The 15,459-nt window shown below is 34.5% G+C and overlaps 1 protein-coding gene across 7 annotated transcripts in view; it reads right to left on the reverse strand.

Moving 5' to 3' along the window:
- Nucleotides 1-984: 984 nt before the first annotated feature.
- NADK2 (NAD kinase 2, mitochondrial) overlaps nucleotides 985-15,459 on the reverse strand; it is a 45,658-nt gene continuing 31,183 nt past the window's right edge. For all 7 annotated transcript variants that reach the window (XM_073993301.1, XM_005556730.5, XM_073993298.1 and 4 more), the window contains 5 exons: nucleotides 15,311-15,406; nucleotides 9,276-9,331; nucleotides 8,456-8,509; nucleotides 5,976-6,099; nucleotides 985-3,728 (listed from right to left, as the gene is read on the reverse strand). In XM_073993301.1, coding sequence (XP_073849402.1) covers nucleotides 3,590-3,728; nucleotides 5,976-6,099; nucleotides 8,456-8,509; nucleotides 9,276-9,331; nucleotides 15,311-15,406 — 469 coding nt within the window. In that variant the 3' untranslated portion in view covers nucleotides 985-3,589. The remainder of the gene's footprint in view (nucleotides 3,729-5,975; nucleotides 6,100-8,455; nucleotides 8,510-9,275; nucleotides 9,332-15,310; nucleotides 15,407-15,459) is intronic.

Consider the following 15,459-nt stretch of genomic DNA (forward strand, 5'->3'; position numbering starts at 1 on the left):
AACATAACTGCTTTGAATTACTATGTTTTAGCAAATCTAAATACTAAAATGCTGATATTTTTACATTTCTCTAAATACCAGATATCTAAATTATAATTTTGAGTATTAAAATCACTATATTTAAGGTATTCATATTAACACTTACAATATGCTCGTCTACTTTAGCTTTAGTTTAGTCAGTGATTTTTAAAAAAAAGTCTTAAAGCCCGTAAGACTTAAAAACTCTTCACACCTTAATGCAGAAAACTTAAAAAGCCCTCTCACTGACTTATGCCCTAATCCCTTGAGTATTTTTACTGTTAAAGTCAAGAATAAACAGCCTTTGAAAAAATAAAATTGAACTATTCTTTAATTCGGCAATTCATTAGTACATTTACTCTTACCTCCCCAACCATTATATTTAGGTGTTGCATTATCCCTGAGATCTTTTTTTTTTTTTTTTTTTTTTTTTTTTGAGACGGAGTCTCGCGCTGTCACCCAGGCTGGAGTGCAGTGGCCGGATCTCAGCTCACTGCAAGCTCCGCCTCCCGGGTTCACGCCATTCTCCTGCCTCAGCCTCCCGAGTAGCTGGGACTACAGGTGTCTGCCACCTCGCCCGGCTAGTTTTTTGTATTTTTTTTTTTTAGTAGAGACGGGGTTTCACCATGTTAACCAGGATGGTCTCGATCTCCTGACCTCGTGATCCGCCCGTCTCGGCCTCCCAAAGTGCTGGGATTACAGGCTTGAGCCACCACGCCCGGCCCTGAGATCTTTTTTGTAAAATTGTCTTGGTAGATGCTATTCTTAAGTATAAGGATGCATAAATATTGGTACAATTGAATGAATTTAAGTGATTTAATTTCTAAATGTACATTATTTTCACAACTGAGCAAAATATATAACGGATCCTTAAACTTGTATTTGACAACTTTTTCAACTCAAGTGGATATTTTACAATAAAAATGTGTTCACAGGCTCTTTCTGCTTATTAAAAAGTGAAATCAATGCAGTAAAACATGTAATATGATTTAATGTACAGGGGCCATGAATGTAAATACACAAAGAGTATCAAAAATATTAAGTCAAAATTATCTGAAGAGTCTACATTGACCAGGTAAGCACTTCACCCTCTGATTTAATAACTAATCATTCTATGTCAAATGTTAACAGTCAATGAAGTAAACAGGGCACAGAATAATAGTACACAGCGGTGGGGAAACACTTCTGAAACATAACATTTTGTGAAAACTAGTTTTCAAATAGTGACCCTGGAGAGTTAGGGAAATAAGAAATGTTAAAAAGAAGAGGTAACGGTGTAATTTTATTCACATAGGGTTGCCATTAAAAGGTTAACTCACTCAAACACATTTTTGCTATGCTAACATTCCTTTGCCTCTCATTTTTACAAATAAATCCCCACCACAGAGCAGAAATGTTAGAAATTTTATCACAAATGGAGCACATTATTTTTAAAACCTTTTAGAATATGGCTTAAAATTTTACACAGCAAGTTACCTATTAATATGTTACATATTAACAGATCTATTTGGACAATCAGATTTCCTTGAGATTAAAGACGGAGCTGGCATTTTTTCTTTAAGAAGGCATTTTAAGGTCGGGCATGGTGGCTCATGCCTGTAATCCCAGCACCTTGGGAGGCTGAGGTGGGCAGATCACAAGGTCAGGAGTTTGAGACCAGCCTGACCAACATGGTGAAACCCCATCTCTACTAAAAATACAAAAAATCAGCCAGGCGTGGTGTTGCATGCCTGTAATCCCAGCTACTTGGGAGGCTGAGGCAGGAGAATCGCTTGAACCCAGCAGATGGAGGTTGCAGAGCCGAGATTGTGCCACTGCACTCCAGCCTGGGCGACAAAGCAAGACTCCGTCTCTAAAAAAAAAAAAAAGAAGGTATTTTGAGCCTGTTAGGGGAGGTTCTATAGTGTGGAGCTTCTTTATAAAGTGGTCTTATGTATATCAAAAAAAAAAAAAAAAAAAAAAACACACACAAGCCAGAAACTAGATCCAGCTCTGGGAAAACACTACATTTTAATGTATTTCTATCTGGTATGTCATAAGTTCTTTGCTATGAATGTCTATGCAGATACTTTAAGAAAAATTGATTCTCTGGATATATATCAAAACCTAGATTAACTTTGTACATTAACATTTATTTTAAAAAATTGATAAGAACAACATGTTAAATATTGGCAAAACTAAGAGCACTCAATTTGATTATCCATCCAGCTTTCACAGAATTTACTTCTGAGCCCACAAGACTCAAAATTGTATAAGGATAGAGTCTGTTTCGTTCATCAACATATGTAGCACCTGACATAGTCGTACATGGCACAGAGTGGGTGTTCAATAAATATCTGTTAATGACTGAACAGAAATTTTCAGCAGCAAGTGAAAGAAACACATGACTTTGAACAATGGCATGAGAATACCAACTGTTTCATTATGCAATGACAGGATCTTTTGGCAAAAATTCTAGGATTACTTATAAGTAGATCAAGAATTAGATAATTTCCTCCAAAAATAAAGGAATTCTCATAATGGGGTGGGGGGTGGGGAAAAAGTCCTAACATTTTATCCTAAAAGCAATTCTGTAAAACTTGGAGTATAAGCTAGGTGAAAACCACACTACTAAGGAAGGCAATTCTAAAACTACTGTGTTTTACATATTTATTAAAGAATCCATTATTTGTGATAATACTCCTAACACAGGTAAAAATATGTTTACAATATTTTACCAAACTCCTAATAGAAAATGTCTAATCAATTCATCCTTTTAGTCTCTGAATCTTTCTTCCATCTTTAAAATTTGAGCATTTTAAAGATGGAAGAAACCTGTAGGACTCACGTCATTTTTTAAAAAATTGACTTAAAACACTTATTGGATAACTAATACATTTGTAACAGCATCATGATTTGTTCTGATATCTGTATTTCACCCAGCACTGCTGAAATTACACGGAATGAAACTCAAATGAAAGCATTCATCTATAATTTCAAAAATGATTATTTGAAATTTTTAAATCAATAGTCATAACATCATCCTTGTGTTCTGAAATTAGAAAATTCTTAGCACATATACAAACATATTTACCTATGTCAATTAGGTCAATGTCAGGATTTACCAAAATTCTCTGTCATGAAAATTTTTTCAAAATCTTGATTTTCGGGTACTATAAAAAATATGCACTAATCAAATGATATGTGTTCAGTTCTGACAATCCCACAATTAGGAGGAAAGGGAAGGAAAAAACACTTATACAGTTAAGTTTCAAATCCTAAATATTTAGTCCTTTATTTAAGCCTGCCCCTATAAATTTAAAAAGATATCAGCACTCTTGGTTACCAATTGTAAGCAATATAAAAATTTCACTGCTATCAATTCTAATTAGTTCAGTCCATCCATTTTCTTATACAGTGAATGTCTTTTTTTCTATCAGAATTCAACAGAAGAATAATGCAAATCTCACTTCTGAGCCCACAGGCAAGTAGTCTCAACAATAACCAAAAAAATGTCACTTTACGACTGGTAGTCCGTTTCTGAAGTAAAAGTATTTTCTCCAGTAATCAAAATTTGTCATGAGGAAATCCTTCACTGTTCTAGAAGCACAGTTCGAAGCTCATCTTCTTTATTGATCATCATCGAAGCAATTGCACCATCATTAAATTCAAAAGAAGTTCCTCCATCCACAACCATACAGGCATCCCAACAACGAGAGCGAACACAAACCCTAGGCAGAAAGAAATATCTCATTAAATAGTAATAGTTTTCTTAATCTTAACTAATAGGTTATTTTAATCCTGGATTTTAACCTCACACATCACTTGGGCCTCCATTTTAAAAATCAAGTTGTTCACTGGTATGAGAAAATTAGTGACTATGTAAATATATAGGTATATTATGAAGGTCTCCAAACGCAAATGTTCAGGATAGCACTATTCACACAAGCATTCAGCAGTAAAGAAGTGCAGACCTGACTGAACTCACAGGCTGTTTTCATACGATTGAATGTTGAATTACTAACATCACAAATACTAAGTATTGAACAAGAGTGTTAACTATTTTCATGCAACATTTTTACTTAAGTATAACACATATACAGAACAGTTGGGTATGTGTATATGTATACAGGTATACATAATTATTAATGTACAGTTCAGTGAACACACTTATGATCACCCAACTCAGGAATCAACTGTTACCCAGCTTGCCAGAAGCTCCCTCACTGCCTTCTCCCAGTCACTATCCCTGCTCCCTCCTCAAGCATACCTACCTTCCTAATTTCTATCACTGTAGTAGTAATAGCTTTGTCTGTTCTTGAGCTTTATATAAATGGAAGAATATAATATGCACAGTGGTGTCTGTCTTCTTTTCAATAGTATGTTTGCGAAATTCATCCATGTTATTATGTGTAATATTAATAGTAGTGTGTTCATTTCTAATGCTGTATGAAATCACTTCTATTGTATGAAAACACCAAAATTCATCTCTCTTCTACTATTCATGGACATTTGGGTTTTTGGCTATTGGGAGTAGAGCGGTTATGAATATTCTTGAATGTCTTTGTGCACATATTTCTGTTGGTGCATACATTTCTGTTGGATATATACCTCAAAGGGGAATTATTGGATCACTGTGTATGCTATGTGCAGGTTTGCTAGGTAACTGCCAAACAATTTTCCAAGCTATATATTCCTAACAGAAATTTAGGAATATACAGAAAGTTGTAGTTACTCCTCCTTGCCAACAACTGGTACCTTAGCCATTCTGGTGGGTGTATATGGTAGTGTATTATGTAGTTTTAATTAGCATTTCCCAGATGAATAATAAGATCATGTTTTTCATATGTTTATTAGCCATATGAATATCACCTTTTGTGAAATGCCTGACTTTGGCCATTTTTCTATCACGTTGCTTGCCTTTTTCTTATTGTCAGTAGGAATTTTTATATACTAAATATTCTGGCTATGAGCCCATTGCTGGATATAGGTCCTGAAAATATCTTTCTCGCTCTGCCTTTTTGTTTTCCTAATTGTATCTTTTGATTACTGGCAGTTCTTACTTCCAGTGTAGTTCAATTTATCAATCTTTTGTTGTTACAGTGCTTTTTATGACATGTTTAAGAAATCTTTTCCAACTGTCAAAATCACAAAGCTATTCTCCTATTAGCAAAAACTTAAGAGGATATATCTTTGAAGGAGTCTTTGTCGTCTCACTCAAACTGAGTAGAGATCTGTAGATTAATCAAATTAACTGTCAAATGACAACGTGAATTTTAAGATAAATTTCCTTATTTGTGTCTAACCTGGGGAAAAAATTAATTGTATGTCTATAAAGAGAAAATATGTACACTGAGGTCAGCAATTTGTAATTACTTAAGCTGTTTTCTGCTTGCCATGAGATAGATGACATTTTCTCGGAATTTTAGATTTTCTTGTTAATTTGGAAAACTGGGGAACCTTTACAAAATAAGAACTTATATCCACTTTTTTATATCCTCTCTCCCCAAAAATAAAATGAAGCAAATTCAATAGGTGGGAGGTCACTTTTAGGGAAAACCTAAAAGAAATGAAAACTATTCTAAAGGTTTATTGCTATGCAATCTAAGTTTTCTATCAGTGTTTATCGTGTTTTTATTCTACAGCTTATGAAAAAGAAGGGGCTTTCTATTCAGCTTCTTTTACAATTATTGTGTCTTGGTTCATTTTTTAAAAACCAACAAATCACTGAAATAAATAACTGTACCCTTTCTAGTCACTTAAGTTTTAGCTTCTCTAAAATGGCACAGTAAGTGTACAAGAAAATATGATTTTAGCCGGGTTAGCATGATACCTTATTACTTTCACAGGTTCGACTTTTCCTGCTAGATTAAGTTTGAATGAGCAAATTTAATGAAATTAAATTGTTTTCAAACCAAGTGTGCTTTGTAACAATGAAAGGGATGAAAATAGTCAGAAGTCAGACCGAGGATGCTTACTTTGAGGAGAAACAACGCTGACGACTGCTTGAGAAAACTCTATTTGCTATTGGTTCTCGAATACTGAAAAGTATTTTTGGTTCTTCTGGACTGTAGAGCAGTGATTCATTATATTCATTTGTTACTACAAAGAAAAAAAAATATTACCACACTCAATAAAAGATGGTCACTTCTGAGAATGGCAAAACAAAAAATAGATGCCATCCCCCATTTAAAATTAATTCAGTTCCAAAAGTCTATTTGGGAACAAGGTTCTTGAAACTCGTAACACATATTCCATTAAAAACAGTAACAAAAAACCTTATAAATAAGAATTAGGTACCATGATTTGCCCACAGAAACACACATCACCCACAATACAGTAGAAATAGGTACAATTGGGGAAAAAGAAAAAAAAAAAAACCACTAGCTTCAGAGCTTGTAATTAAACAATGGAGGAACTAGATAGATGCATTCAAAAAAGGAACTTGAGTTGCCATATTGCCCTGCCAAGTTCTTTCCAAAATACCAGTTATGAGCTCAAAGAGCTCATAACTATGATAATAAGCAAACAGCGTCAATATAAAATGCAGTCACAAACGACAACAGGCAATATCCTTTCTCCAATATATCAACATATTTTTTAGAAATCTTTGGGACCTTTCTCTCTAATCAAGAGGCACATGAAGGCTGGAATACAAAGCACAAATTGGTTGAGAAAATTACAAAGATATCAGGCCTGAAAGAAAGTTTAGTTGAGTACTACGTTAAGACTGTCAGATAAAAGATAATCTACTGTCAGATAATCTACCTTATTTACGAAAGTTTCATTTGAATTACTGGCTTTAAAAAAAATCTAATTCACTCACAAAAATAAAACTTTGGCTCCGTGACACACCACGAAAAAGCATGCTAGCTCTGAAAGAAATTTCAAAGGAGTAATTTCACAAATGTCTGTAACAGTGATTGCATCACTGGCATTCACTGTTGCTTCTAAAGATAGTCAAATCTTGAAAGCAATGCCATTCATCAACGTAAAGCTTTGGTATGTTTATTAAAAGAAGAAAACCACAATGATACATATATATGTGTGTATATGTATGTGTATATATGTGTGTCTGTGTGTGTGTATATATATACCCTTAATTTATATATATATCTCACATAAATTTCAGTTATTTTATATATATTGTTTTTTAAGTTGAATTATATAATTAAGAAGCAATTACTCTATGTGCCTAACTTTCCTTTCATACAGATTTACTGCTGGTGCTAATTCATGAACCATGATTAAAATAATCTTGTAGGTCTCAAATTGAGTGAAGGAGACCAGAATCCATTTTAGAAGGCTGAATGGGGCTTGAGAGATGTGCTTCTTTTTTCAAACTATTTTAGAGGCAAACTGTCCCCCCAAAAAAGGAAGTCTTATGTGGAAACCTAACAATAAAGATAAACTGACACTATTAAAATACTGTATCAGGTTAGAAGGTATTGCTAACTCATTTTAAGGTAATCAATGAGAATGAGGCTGTTAAGATAACTCAAATCCAAGCATTTATGTCTATGGATGACAGTTGCAGTCTTACATGTATCAATATTCACTTTATGTCTATATATTTTTTGTCATATATGTTGAGAAGATCCTTACATAGGTATGTAGATGTAACTTTAAACACATTTTGGTTTATGGTTTTATAAAAAACAATCTACCTTGAAATTTTAGGATATCCTTCAATGGAGATAGCAAAAAATAGCTTTAATTTGAGGTGCATACAAGAATGATCCTGGTAGATAAGTAGACTTCAGTGTGTTACAATCTGATATGCAAATCAAACAAATGTGTTTTTCAGTTTAAAAATTTAAATTGTTTTAAACCGAATGTAAAGAATACATTTGAAGAACTCCTAGAAACACCAGCTAGATGATCTACTTTAACCCCCTCTTTTTACAACTGTGGAGGATCACAGCCTTGCCCAAGTTTCACAGCTGATGTAGTAGATCTGGAACTGGAACCTACGATTTCAGATTTCTTGATAAGTATTCTTTCTCTAACAGCGCTAATTCTCTTAAAGGAATCTTGAGGTAATCAGGCAAAACTAGGGAGAAGAATGTTAAAAAGAATATTCGAGTGAATAAGAAAATAAGCACTCATAGCTCAGTGAATTCTATCTCATTCAGAGAATATTAATGGCATAGTGAATTTAGCTATGCACTTACTATTTGTGAGATAAAGATTTTTCTGTAATTCCCTATCCCCCAGGACATATTTGCAGTTATACTGCTTTGACTTAAGAGTTGTATTTCAGGGTTGACTAAAAATCACAATAACCAAGTCCAACTTTAATCTTTATGTTGCTTAAAGACATTTAAGGGGATATCATATTAAAAGCATGTTTGAGTAAAAAAAAAAGTACTTTGCTAATTAAATAACACTTCACACTATCATTCTTAAAACTGAAATAGAACTAAACTGTTAGTGATTATTACCAATTGTCACTGACCTTTCTCTACCAATTCTCTGTTCAATGGAAGACTCAAATTTCCTTGTCGTTTTGCTATTGAAAAAGGAAAGGGGGAAAGTATGATTAAAATGTATATGTGTTATAAATACATATATATTATATAACATAATAGTTAATATAAAATAGCATGTATACATTACATAGCATATTATCATAAACAGTAGTCCCCCCTTGACCTTATTAGCACTTTTGCTTTCCATGATTTTGCTCTGTTCCAGTTTCAGGTACCGGCAGACAACCATGATACAAAAATATTACATGGAAAATTATAGAAATCAACAATTCATGTTTCAAATCGCACATCATTCTAAGTAGCATGGTGAAATCTCACGCAGTCCTGCTCTAACCCACCTGGGATGTGAGGCATCCTTTTGTCCAGCTTATCCATGCTGTGCATGCTACTGGCCCATTAGTCACTTAGTAGCTGACTTGGTTATTAGATTGACTGTCATGGTATCATAGTGCTTGTGTTCATGTCACCCTTATTTAACTTAATAATGGCCCCCAAGGCACAAGTAGTGATGTCGGCAAATGAGATATGCCAAAGAGAAGCCATAAAATGCTTTCTTTGCACGAACAGGTGAATGTTCTCAAAGAAAAAGGTCATATGCTGAGGTTGCTACGATTTATAATCAGATATATGAATCTTCTATCCATGATATTGGTAAAGAAGGAAAAAGAAATTAATGCATAGTATAAGGGTTTGGTAGTATCCAAGGTTTCAGCATTCACTGGGGGTCCTGGAACATGGGCCCTGCGGAAAAGAGGGGACTACTGTAATAGCTGTTTTGGTACTCACCAATATTCAAAACATCTTCTACTGCCTGAGTTGCAACCCTGTTAATATTGAATGACCTAGAAACAAAAATCACAAAATTTTTAGTTTTAATTCTAAAAACATGCTAAAAATCACAAATGAATAACCTACTTAAAATATAGAAAATTCTTAGAAATTGGAGAAAGTTCTAAATGAACAAAGTTAAAAACTGGTAAATAATGTACTAGTATGGGTATGATGAGACAAGTATTTTCGTACATTTATGGGAACAGAGATATTGCAGTTGGAGAGCAATTATGCACTATCAAAATTAAAATGAACATATTCTTCAATCTAGTAACTTAACCTAAAATATACCTCCATCTATAATACACAAAGATAGGTACAAAAATTATTAGCTGAAACGCTCTTTATAACAGCAAAACAACTCAAATATAGAAACCCACAGAAAGCTAATTAAATAAATTATAGCTACTCATTGATATTAAAAATAATACAAATATATGTGCTGATGTGTAAGGATAACCAAAATACTAAGTTAAAAAACAAAAGGCATCATATAGTGTATATATTGTTTCATTTTAAGAAAAAAAAAATATATATATAGTATGAATCTAGAGATAAGCACTACAGATACGAAATGAAAAGGAGACTAGCTTTTTGCTGTATACCCTTTTGTACCTTTTAACATATTCTTTAAGTATTAAATTATACTTTAAGTTATAAAATAGTTTCCTTAAAGGGAAGAAATATTCTACATGTGTAATGCCTTGCTTAACCACTAAAAACCAAGCAGTAATACAAACATGAATAACTTTTCAAAACAGTTCTGTCCTGGGGGTCTATAAAGATCACTAAGAAAAGGTTGTTTTTTAAAAAAAAAAAAATTCCCAGTAATTTTGAATTCTTCTACTGCCTCATAACTCTTCATACATGATCTCAACAGATAATCCCAAGGAACAGGAATAACATGAGTCAACACAACTCTAAACCTAAATCACTGTCTCTCAACTTTTTGAGGGAGGGAGAATAAGAGATACTCTTATACCTGCTAACCCTGTACCCTTCATGTTTGGAGAAATGCAAAAACATGAGAACTTTTTTCTTAGGTCTACAACCTTCACCACTCTAAGAGTTCCCATTTAAAATCAGATACAACCTCTACTACCAAACTGGAAGACAAACTGAGTATCACATCTTCATCAACTACTAAAGCTCCATTTCCTAAAAACACATCTTCATCCTTACTTTAAAGTCTGGTAGGGCAGCATGTATGGAGAAAAAGGACTGAGAACAATCTTAAAAAGAAACTAATTGAAATATATGGTGATCTGGCTCTGTAGTACTTCTCCCAATGTACGGAGTAAACCTGATTCCCCACTGACCAGAGAACTGACATGATAATGGGACAATTCAGAGACATTTGCTGTGTAATACCACCCCTATATCCTGTCTCCTGTGGAAGAATTTTTGGAGATGCAGACACAGAATAACTCTTCCCCAAACCTGTTTTTCTTCCTGAACGCATATTTTCTAGCCCTTCATGCCATATAGTCATGTGACTGAGTTGTAGCTAATGAAATCAGAGTGGACATGATGAATAAAACTTCAAAGCCTGGCTCACAGCCTCCCATGGGGAGTCCCCATGCTCTTCTACCTTCTGTAGCAGAGCAACCGGAGGAGCTATGTTTAGAAGGTGGTAGAGCCACGTGATGGAAGAACTCTGGCTCCTTGAATAACCACTTACAGGGAGCTGCTTGCCAATCAGGAACACTCACTGCAGACTTTAAAAGAACAAGAAATAGACTTATACTGTGTTAAGCCACTGAGATTGGTGGTTTATCTTTTATAACAAATAGCTTACCGTGAGTCATACATTTCCACATTTCATATTAGAAGTAAAGACTAATTAAAGAATTTCGTACAAGAAAACAAGCCCCTCTCTATCAAGAATTAAAAGAGAGAAAAATAGACTATTCTAATCTTTTCTTTCCAGTGAGTCTTCAGAGGTCTATGGTTTATAGATAGGTTTAAAATTTAAATCATGACTTCACCATTTATTAGCCACATGGCTTTGGGAAAGTCAGTTAACTTATGAAACTTTGGATTCTACTTATGAAAATAAAATCACCTACTTCCAGAGTATTTGTGAGAATTGAAACAAGATCATCTAATTAGCTTGGAACAAAATATGTGCTCAGAGATGGTAGTATGATAAAAACAAAAATTATTAATGTATAGAAATATACAGCTTTTCCCCAGCCCCTCTGGCTCCTAGGCTTCCCTTCTCTTCCTACATTTCTTGAAGAGAAAAGGACAAAAGATGAATGGGAATTGCAGTAGAGAACATGTTAGATGCAAGCAAGCTGCATGGGGTTTGGTAGAGAAGAGACTGAGTAACCAAGGTGGCAGGGATAGGATATAGCTTGTGAGAAAGACTTTTATACTAGAGCACAGGAAATAATAGAAAACTTTAACAAGCAACATAGAGAAGGCTGAGATTTTAATCTAACCCATACTTATCGAAATGCAACATCAACACAGGACTCAACTACTGGGTGCATGTGGGAGGCGAGGAATGCTTTAAAAGCATTGTAGTGGCTGTCATTCCTTATGCCCCGAAAGGTTGAAAACTTGAACTATCAAAATCTATCAAAATTACACCCCTCCCCAGACAGAAGCCCCATTGCCTCTAGCAGAAGCACTACTTCACTGAGATTAATTACAAATTTATCTTGATAATTCTTCAATACAACCTAGTGACTTTTCTTTCAACTATGTGACCTCTATAGACAGCTCAGAACCCCTCCCCCTTTCCATTTAAAAACTGACCTTCCCTTGTGAAGCAGCACAAGTAGTAATGACAGTGAAAAGGGCACTGATTTTGCAGTCCAGCACACCTGTACTTATATCCAGGTTCTGACTCTTACTTCTTGTATAACTTTGGCCTAAATTATCCTTGCTAACCTTTAATTTACTCGTTTATAAAATGGGAATGCTACTACTTTCTTCCAGGATTTCTAAAAGGATTAATTAATATATAAAAGTACTTAGCACAGTACAAAGTAGCAGGGGCTATATAACTGATGGCTTGTATTACAATGCATAAAAAATAAACATACAGAATCACGGAAGTTCAGAAGGCAAAGTAAACTTACTATTTTATCAGTTCCAATTCCTGCATTTTGCAGACAAGGAAATTTGTACACAGATGTAAAGCTAGTCTGTGGTTTAACCAGGTCTCTTAACTTCCAGGCCAGTACTCTTTTCAATTATACCATTTTGCCCATTTTTTATGATAAGAATACTGGGTAAAGACAATCTCTATTTCTAACAGAAATTTCCATTTCTATTTCTAATTTCACTCTAGTTTTCAAAAAGTAGCATAGCATGTTCAACAGGAAAAATGCTATCATCATAAATGAAAGCTGCTAGCTGTAATGTTTTCAATTTAATCTATGAGATGGTTACAAAATAATTTTATAACATATTAAAGGATTAATTTTTTTCACAAAATTATTGGAAAATTCATTTTAGAAATGTTCCTTTCACTGGCCTTCAGGAAAATAAATTATTAACCTATCTTTTAAAATGATACTTCTTATTTTTTCCAAAAGACTATTTGGCTATTTTTTTTAATTGAATACTTATGAATTAAATGACATGATATCTGAAAAATAACTTCAAAATAAATAGAACAAAAGTAGATAGATAGGGGTACAGAGGCAACAAGATTGGGCATGTGTTGATAATTACTACTAGCTAATGGTATGTGGGGATTCATTACACTATTTTGTCACTCTTATTACAAATTTTTCATAATAGTTTAAGAAGTCATGCTAAACAAGTAGGAAATAAAACTCTAAATCAAACTATCCAAATGTAAGAGTTTGATAAGCATTGTTTTAGCTATATACAATTGTGAGCGTATAGTCATTTACTCAAAAAATACTTTTTGAGTGAATACATATAAGGTACTGTGCACACAAAAGATTAAGCAGGAAAAAAAAAAAACCCTAGTCACCATCCCAAATCCATAAGGTTGCTTTAACTAGCTGGGTACTAGCATATTAGATAACTAATAATGTAATAATGGCTATAACAGTGCTATGAGAAAAAGTGTTAGGGAAGGATAAAAATGATTAATTCACTGTCTTTATGAAAGAGGTGAGTGTTAAAGATTTGCTAAAGAGAATGACATTTCAAGACTGAATTTTCAGCCAGTGGATAGAAAGTGGAGTGTTCAGGCATTCAAGGCAGGAAGAAGTTGCATTGAGCAAAAATAAAAAGCCAAGCGAGAACAAGAAGCGTGCTGAGAATTGCAAGGAGCTGTGCCAATTCTAGTGTGCCATAGGTGGGAGTAAGGGTAGGGCAGGAATAAGGCCAATAAGATCACTAAGGTCATATGATAAAGGGCCTCAAATGACAGATTAAGCAATCTGAACAGAGGTCAATGAAACTTGTAAAGCAAAGAACAGAGATAGATTTATCTACATTTTAGAAATATTACTCTGTTGTAGACACTGGAAAGGATGTGGAGAAATAGGAACACTTTTACACTGTTGGTGGGATTGTAAACTAGTTCAACCATGTGGAAGGCAGTGTGGCGATTCCTCAAGGATCTAGAATTAGAAATACCATTTGACCCAGCAATCCCATTACTGGGGATATACCCAAAGGATTATAAGTCATGCTACTATAAAGACACATGCACACGTATGTTTATTGCAGCACTATTCACAATAGCAAAGACTTGGAACCAACCCAAATATCCATCAATAATAGACTGGATAAAGAAAATGTGGCACATATACACCATGGAATACTATGCAGCCATGAAAAAGAATGAGTTCATGTCCTTTGTAGGGACATGGATGAAGCTGGAAACTATCATTCTCAGCAAAATATCTCAAGGACAGAAAACCAAACACCGCACGTTCTCACTCATAAAACATCAGAACACATGGACACAGGGAGGGTCACACACCGGGGCCTTTTGTGGGGTGGGGGACTGAGGGAGGGATAGCATTAGGAGAAAGACCTAACATAAATGAGGAGGTGATGGGTGCAGCAAACCAACATGGCACGGTGTGTACCCATGTAACAAACCTGCACGTTGTGCACATGTACCCCAGAACTTAAAGTATAATAATTTTTTTTTTAAAGTAAAAAAAAAAAAAAAAAGGAAATATTACTCTGTGTAGTGCAGATGACAGCCTCAAGAATAAAAGGTAAGGCACAAAGAATATTCACTAAAAAGGTGCAGGCTTGGACCAAAGAAGCAGCAGTAGAAACCCAAAAAGTGGACTAAGATTTCAGAAGTACAATGAACAGGATTTCGAGACTGGGATATATAGAGAGGAGAATGAAGAATGGAGGACTACAAAGGTAAGAACAAGGTTTTGAGAAATCATGTTTTGCTTTTTTTCTCTAGACATGGAGTCGGGTAAATGCTGATGGTATTCAGCAATATAAAGAACACAAAAAGAAAAACTGAAGACAATAAATTCAGTTCTGAATGTGTTGAATCTGAAGTGTTACTAATATCCCATCTGGCATGTAATTTTAGAATATGAGTTTGTACTCAGGAGAGAAGGTATGTTTGGGAGGCATCTGTGAGGAATGTACTAAGAAGACGAGACTACCCAGAGGGAGGTTATAGAGTAAACAGGACATAGGATGCACCAGGTTATCTCCAGTTAGGCTTCTAATATACAAACCTCCAGTCTATTTTTGTTTATTGTACTTTGTATTCATTTTCTTACTATTATTTAAAATATTTTTCATTTTTAAGAAAAGATAGTCCCAAAACCACTTCTCATTTCCTTTCCTTTACAAACCTAGTGCTCAATAATGACCAAATCCAGGCTGTAACTGTAATCCAAGAAGTCAAGGCAGGACTACTAGACCCCAGTGATGAATGAAACAGAAACTTGGCCTACCTACATAACACCACCAGGACACCTCTTGCGTATTACATGCCTTAGATGTGCCAATATATTACATTACTAAAAATATTTCACAAAACTTGATAAGCAACATCCCAAGTTACTTACCAGGCTTTTGATCCTGTTCCAGTACACAAATTGAGCCCTGAACTCTTCTGTTTTTCCCATGGACCATCATCAACTGAAATCTCATAGTAGGAAGCCCTGTGAATTGAGAATATAAAACTGTTTGCTGAGCTTATGGTTCACAGTAAATA

This window comes from Macaca fascicularis, chromosome 6 (genome assembly GCF_037993035.2).
Source record: "Macaca fascicularis isolate 582-1 chromosome 6, T2T-MFA8v1.1".
Taxonomy (NCBI): domain Eukaryota; kingdom Metazoa; phylum Chordata; class Mammalia; order Primates; family Cercopithecidae; genus Macaca; species Macaca fascicularis.